General features: G+C 45.2%; 1 protein-coding gene across 1 annotated transcript; it reads left to right on the top strand.

Moving 5' to 3' along the window:
- Positions 1 to 390: 390 nt before the first annotated feature.
- Positions 391 to 6,959, top strand: SPINK2 (serine peptidase inhibitor Kazal type 2). The gene is made up of 4 exons (XM_081894981.1): positions 391 to 547; positions 2,528 to 2,568; positions 3,939 to 4,048; positions 6,700 to 6,959. Exons 1-4 carry the CDS (start codon positions 487 to 489, stop codon positions 6,746 to 6,748), a joined length of 261 nt encoding a protein of 86 aa, XP_081751107.1. The 5' UTR covers positions 391 to 486; the 3' UTR covers positions 6,749 to 6,959.
- The last annotated feature ends 882 nt before the right edge of the window (positions 6,960 to 7,841 follow it).

Below are 7,841 nucleotides of genomic sequence, written 5' to 3'. Positions count from 1 at the left end.
TTGAAAAGCATTTATATATTTAAAAGGTTATAAATAAATGTATACGTGTTAGAATACTATTTTCATTTATATTTGTATTAGACAAGTATGTATACAATTATAATGGAGGGGTGTTGTGGTTTTTTTTTTAATGCACGTTTTACTTCATTATTATTTTTTCCTTGATCTTGTTTAACTGAAATATTTTCTTCATTTAAAAAAAAAAAAAGGCGGGAGAGAAACACCTCAGTCCAGCAGCGATCCCTCCGCCGCCGCCGCCCTCTCCCCTCACGGCCCTTTTGCCAACTGGCCGCCTCAGCGCTCGGGGAGGTCACGTGGGCAGGGCAGTCAGTTGCTCGAGCGAGCCGAGGGGGGCGCGAAGCGAAGGGGGCGTGGCAGAGGGCGGGGCCTCCCCACTCTCTCGCGGGTGCTATAGGCGGAGCCGCGAAAGCCCTTGAGGGGGAGGAGCTCCGTGGTCCCTCCGGTCCGTCCGCCGCCGCCGCCGGGATGCGACGGTCGGGCTTCCCGCCGCCGCCGGCGCTGCTGCTGCTGTGGTGGTTCGTGGCAGGTACCCCTCTGCCCTCTGCCCCCTTTCCTCCTTCACCTCACATACACACACTCTCTTGAGGTACCGGGGCGGGGGAGGAGTGAGGCCGCGTTGCCACGGTAACCAGGGGAGGGTTGGGTTGCCACCTTCTTCAAGCAGCCCCTGCTCCTCTGCACCTTCTGGGAAAGGTCGGGCTTCGGCGCACGTGAGCGAATGGCAACGCTCGCCTCGGCTCGGGCCCCTTCTTGAGAATGGGGGGGGGGGGGTTGGATCCAGAATTGGGGGGTGGGGGTGGATTAGTTTTCTAGATCAGTTGGCAACAGGGCAGGGCAGTGGCGTAGCGTGGGTTGTCAGCACCTGGGGCAAGGCAAGTAATTTGCACCCCCTAACCCGTGGATTTGCGCCCCCTAACCCCCAGATGTTGTGCCCGGTGCGGCCGGCCCCCCCTGCACCCCCCACGCTACGCCACTGGGGCAGGGTCGGATTTAGGTTTGATGAAGCCCTAACCTGCTGGAGCTAATGTGGCTGGTGACTGGGAATGGCAACCGGGACCACATAACACCTGTTCTGAGAGATCTGCATTGGCTCTCAGTACGTTTCCGAGCACAATTCAAAGTGTTGGTGCTGACCCTTAAAGCAATAAACGGCCTCCAGTATACCTGAAGGAGCATCTCCACCCCCATCGTTCAGCCCGGACACTGAGGTCCAGCGCTGAGGGCCTTCTGGCGGTTCCCTCACTGCGAGAAGTGAGGTTACAGGGAACCAGGCACAGGGCCTTCTCAGTAGTGGCACCCGCCCTGTGGAACGCCCTCCCTTCAGATGTGAAGGAAATAAGCAGCTATCTTCTCTTTAAAAGACATCCGAAGGCAGCCGTGTTCAGGGAAGTTTTTAATATTTAATGCTGTATTGTTTTTAACACTTGATTGGAAGCTGCCCAGAGTGGCTGGGGAAACTCAGCCAGATGGGCGGGGTATAAATATTATTATTATTATTATTATTATTATTATTATTAGGCCCTTTATATGTCCAGCTGTCCTTTGTCAACAACAAATTGCCGCTGTTTTTTGTGTTGAATATATGCTATATAGTAATTTATGGACATCATATGTATCTAAAATGGGATGCGGGTGGCACTGTGGGTTAAACTACAGAGCCTAAGACTTGCTGATCAGAAGGTCGGCAGTTCGAATCACCGTGACGGGGTGAGCTCCCGCTGCTCGGTCCCTGCTCCTGCCAACCTAGCAGTTTGAAAGCACGTCAAAATGCAAGTAGATAAATAGGTACCGCTCTGGCAGGAAGGTAAATGGCGTTTCCGTGGTTCGTCAGAAGCGGCTTAGTCATGCTGGCCACATGACCTGGAAGCTGTACGCCGGCTCCCTTGGCCAGTAAAGCGAGATGAGTGCCGCAACCCCAGAGTCGGCCACGACTGAACCTAATCATCAGGGTCCCTTTACCTTTATGTATCTAAAGCCATTTGCACATAACAAAATATGTATTTTAATGAAAGTAATTGTTACAACCAGTCCATGCAGAATGTAGGCACCCTGTATATAGAAATGAGCAACCAGTGATATTTTAGGGAGCAGGCTAGCAGGCATACTAGCCTTACATCATAGGAGCCTACACAACACTAAACACCGTTGCTGTATGTAGGTTTTATTTTATTTGTTTTTTTATCTTATATTTTGGAAATGTACATCCAGGTGTTTTTTTCCTTTGAATTTTTTTGGGGGCCCCAAGAGAGTGGGGCCCTAAGCTATAGCTTGTTTAGCTTATATGTAAATCCAGCACTGGCTGCGATGCATGCGAGCAAATGGCTCGTGTTACTTCTTCAAATGGTGGGGTAGTGGATCCAGAATTTGGGGGGGGGGGTTGGATCAGTTTTCTGGATCAGTTGGCAACAGGGTTTAGGGAAGGGGAGAAGGAGGAGATAGGTGTGTTCATGGCAGGTGTAGGAATGGCGTGCTGCTCTCATAACCCGTGGCTGCTCTTTCCCCTCAGGACTCCTGTTGATGCCTCCTTCTGGGGAAGGCCTCTCCGAGGTAAGTTTAGGGATAGCGGGGAAAGTGGGGAGTAACAAGAAGGACTCCCGTCAGTGTCCCACCATCCCCATCTTCTTGTGTCATCTTCCCCAACCTGCTGCCCTCCAGATGATTTTTGGACAACTCTCATCGACTGATGGATGTTATCGTCCGGAACATCTGGAGGGCAGCGCAGACTGAGGAAGGTTGTTCTAGTCTCTCTCTCTCTCTCTCTCTCTCTCTCTCTCTCTCTCTCTCTCTCTCTCACACACACACACACACACACACACAAAATATGGTGCAGTGGATTTTGTTCAGTCTGCATTCAAAAGTGGAACTAATTCACATCCCTCGGCTAAAACATGCATAGGAATGTAAATTATCCTCTGCATTTCACGCTTGCTAATTTTTCAGTACAGTCGCCTGCTCAAAAAACACCCCCAAGTGGGTTTCTTAAAAGGTGTTTTAGGATAAAATATATTTAGAAGTTGAACTATGCACATTGAGAGAAAAATAATGTTTAATGTACTTAAATACAGATAACTTGAAACTTGTGCAGGAGTTAAGTTCTGGGTATGGCACATATACGTCAAACCACCTCCTTGGAAGTGCCTCTCTGTGAGCAATCTTTCCTTCTGGACCCAGCATGCTGAACAGGTTGTACCCCACCCCCCAAAGCTCTGGAAGGCTTGTGGGATCTTGCAGGGCCGTACAAGATTTTGCTAGAAACTCCCAGTGGCCAGTAAGCAAGTTTTCTGCACCAGGAAAACCCTCTGCAAAAAGAGCTTTTAAGCTCTCCACCTTCTGCACATTTAATTTGCGTGATTTGAACCACATAAAGTTGAAATTGCGCAAGCTAAATGCATGTAAATTGTAAGTTACCTGTATATCAATATATATGAATTTTTGTATAGCTTTTAAAAACACATTAATGAAGAAACAGAAGGGAACAGACATATGAATTAACACGTACAAAACTGATGCAAATTAGAAAACTGATGCAAGTGATTCAACCACACCGAAGCTCAGCATGCAGTTATGGGTACCACCTAGCTTGTCAGATAGCCCCTTGCCCGCCCCTGCCCCCAGCTGCATGCATGGTGTGGAGTTAGGTTTGCAATAATTGCATTCCTACAAAGTTGTCAAATGTGAATTTAATGGAACTCATGCAATATGTGGATGGAGTTGTGAACTCAACTTTCACCATACCTATCACTCCTCACAGCCACATGTTTTTATCATGCTACTTTATCTGTGTAAACTGATCCTGTGTGTAGGCTTGCTTCATGAAAATTGGGATTTTTGAGACTTGAAGAAATGCTACTCTGAATAAATATTTCAAAAAATACAATTTGAGTAAACATCAGTACTGTAAATCTGTTCATTCTCAGCCCAGATGCGACTTATATTCTCTACCTGGATGCCCAAGGAACTTTAATCCTGTTTGTGGGACTGATGGAGAAACTTACGCAAATGAGTGTATGCTTTGTGCTGCAAACAGGTAACTAGAAACTAACTGATTCTGGCTGCAGAAGTCTTAGGTTTACAGATAGTCAACCCGGGCTTTTAGCTAATTCATACTTTTGAAGCTATTGGTAAGAAGTCTTCAAAACTTTCATACTTGATTAAATGGACCATCTCTTTACGTCAGTATCCTCTCTCCGGAGTTAACAATTCTCTGAGAAGTAGATGGGAAGCTTCAGAAAATCATGGCGCTGGAAGAGACAAAAGACCACTTGGTACATTCCCCTGTGTACATTCCCAGTTCAAAATACACAATTCAAATTATAGTGTTTCAGAAATGGTGTACATGCACTACAGAAGAGATTTGGAGGTCCATGGGAATCTTAACCACTGCAGGTGGAAGGAAAGCTTGAAAAACAAACAAGGTGCTTCCAGGTCATTTTAATAGCAAACTTGGTGGCCCTGTGCCAACCAACAGGCAGGGGAGGGGTTTCTGCATACTTGGAAGAATGAATAAGAAGAGCTGCATACATATAACACCATCGTATAGGAATGGAACATGAGAAAAAATTAAGTCCTACAGCAGTGAAAAGAGGGATGGGTGATTGGACCTGGAGGATCTCCACTGATTTACAGCACTGCAGTGCTTAGGTTCATGAAGGACTGTTTGTCTTGCAGAACATCAGTTGCAAATTCTCAGCTACTCAGATGGTGAGCGAGGTTAAACTCCTTTCCAACATTGTACCACTTCACCTAAACACCTTGCTGCACAACCCCATGATACACAGTTATAGTGATCAGGTTTCGAGTGACAGAAAGTGGGGGGAGGTGACACTCCTCACCTTGAACCTCAGGATGGTGACTTGGTAACAATACAATAAAATACAAATACCTTCATTGGCATTACGAGTTAAAACATTTCAAAACACTAGGATAAATTTAAAAGGGACAGGAGTGAGGCTGTTGAGGATCACAAGGTACTTGATTGTTCTGCTTCACCCTGTCTATGCCCTAGAGGGATGATTCATTAAGAACCCTTTCAGGTAAGATGGAGATTAAAAAGGAAACCACTGGGGCAGTAACGCTAGGAAGAACCTCATTTGGCTTTCTCTCAGACCCTTGGGTTGCAGATCCAATATCTTGCTCAGCATCTGTTTGAGGAGTCTGCTGTGCAAAGGGCTGTCCAAAAGAATATGGTCCAGTGAATCTGGTACTCCCTGATTACAGACACACAGGCGGGCTTGATAAGGAATTTGCAAGTATCTACCTGTGGTCACTGCGGAGGGGAAAGCGTTTCGTCTTGCTAGCATAAAAGCTCTTCGTTGGGAAGGAAGTAGTAGGTCTTTGAGCTCCCAAGTCATTAATTTTATATTCCAAATATGTCAGCCAGTGGATCCAGATGTGGATTGTGTTCACCTCCATGCCATGGCTTCTAGCTGCAGCATAAGTATGTCTCTGGCCAGAGCAGGCCCAGCCATGAAGTGGTACAGAGGCGGGTGTGGCAGAGGGGAGCAACAAGAGGCTGCAATTCCCGTTTCACCTCACCCTTGTCTCTGGTCCTAATGTCAGAGCAGAGTGTGAGCCTTATAGAACTTAACCTCAGCTACACGTTAGCAGAATGGTCTCTGTAGGAAAACAGGTGCTTTTCTGCCACCTTCGCTTCACTTAAAATGTTCCATCATCTTTCTACTGTTTCATTTCCTCGAGGTTAGTTGGGTAAGTGAGTTTTTATCCCTCAACATTCCCTTGTTTCCTTATGAGGCCTATAACACTACCACAATAATACCTGGATGAGGATCCTTGCAAAAATGTTTTTTTCTCTCTTGAGATGGGAGTCTGGCTGTTCCCACACTGGGTACATTCCTTGGAATAGCGAGGGTTTTATTCAATCCCTGTTTATGAAGCATCTACATAATGTTGTAATCAAACAGTTATTCTCTTGTGTCTCTCCAACCCACCCCCGGTTCTTGGGTCTCTTTTCAGACTTTAGAAAATTGGGCTTGGTTTTGGGAGAATGGAAAAGAAGCACTGTCTCCAAGAGGTTTAGATCTCTTTAAGGCTGCTTTCCTTTTGGAAAAAAGACATGCCATTTGATGACTGCAGTGACACATTGGGTCACTGAGCTTATTACTATGCATTTGCTTTTGTAAACCTTATTCAATATACGTATTTACTATTTCTCATTAAAATAATACCAACACAGTATACAACGAAACAACTACTTTTTCTGTTAGTGCCATTTTGTCATCGTGGTTGTTAAAAATATATTTTTTTCATTTGCTCTAAAATGCTTTTTCACACATTTTTTATTTAAATATTAATAGCACTTTAAATTTACTTTTTAAAAAATGCACTGCCTTTCCAGTCACCAGATTAGCACACCAAATTGATCTATTTTATTTTTTTGTAAACGAATTGCTTAGTTATAAAACACTTCGTTGCAATTATTGGGTAAAATCTCCTAAGTACAAAGCACTTTACATGCTGATTTACAGAATTGGAGAAATTACATGCTCAAAATTGTCCCTTTCCAGCCCAAATGTCTATCATGCACTCTAGTGCAGATGAAATGTAGCACTAAGTGCTGTTCTCCACCCCCCCTGTACACAAACACACGACAAGTCAATTATGGTTCTATAGGTAGCTTAGTGCAGATGACTAATGCTTTGCCATTCCCTTTATTTGCAGAGAACATGAAAAAAGTGTACAAATTGCCTATAAGACATCGTGCTCATGAGATAAGCTTCAAGAAAGAGACCTCTGTAGCCTGCTTAGTAATTGAAACCGTATTTTAAAAGTGCCTTCCAACTGCTGCAACAGAAACAAACTCGTTTGCTCTACCCAACTTTTGAATTTGCTTAATACAGGTGTTCTGTTGAACAAACAGGTGTGTGGCTTCGTGTGTGTGTGTGTGTGCTGCGATGCAGCCATAAATTACAATCTTTGGAGATTCCACATCTTCTCTTTATTGTGTTCCATGTCCCGGTGATTTTAGCTTCTACATATAAACATGGGGTGAGTTGCAAGCTGAACGCCCAGGAATCACATGGCTACTTCAAGCTGTTGCAGAACATGCAGCCCACTTGGGACTGCCAACCAGTGGCGTAGCGTGGGGGGTGCAGGGGGGCCGGCTGCACCGGGCGCAACATCTGGGGGTTAGGGTTAGGGTGCGCAAATCCACGGGTTAGGGGGTGCAAATTACTTGCCTTGCCCCGGGTGCTGACAACCCACGCTACGCCACTGCTGCCAACATCATTCGCTGGTTAAGGGGTTGTTCCTTCTTGAGCAAAGAATGCATGAACTCACAGGGCTTCAGGGAGAGGGAAAGAATGTGTGCTGCTAGCATGGCTTCATCAGCTGCCAAAGGAAGCGAGGAAGGCCAAGAAGGAATCTTGGGAGGGACTAGCTGTGTCTTGTTCTGTAACCCTCTGGTCTGAAGCATTTTTTCCACCCCACTCCCAAGCGTACCCAAACTCTTGTAAACGCATACTGAACATAAATCAATTTACTTGACTTTCATTGTGCCAGCTTAAGTGCAATTCAACATGGGAAGGCTGTGACTTTTTATTTTTATTTTTTAACCTCCTAGGGGGTGGGGAGGAGCCATGTCAAATCTGGCTCTTAGTGGGGTTAATTGTTATTCTCTTCCTATTTTGGGCCACCATAAAAGGTTAAGTTGTATCTTTTCTAAAAACACAACTTTATGCAAAAGTCACACTGGACTTTGCATTTTCATATTTAAAGCTGTTCCCAATTTGATAGTCTCTGGGTGTTTTCACTTGTTTCAGTTCAAATGAAAACATAAAACATACATTCAAATTCCAAATGGC

The sequence above is a fragment of the Podarcis melisellensis genome (assembly GCF_964234715.1).
Source record: "Podarcis melisellensis genome assembly, chromosome: 17".
NCBI classification, from domain to species: Eukaryota; Metazoa; Chordata; class Lepidosauria; order Squamata; family Lacertidae; genus Podarcis; species Podarcis melisellensis.
The sequence above is the reverse complement of the archived record's forward strand: the minus strand, read 5'-3'. Positions and strand labels throughout refer to the sequence as shown.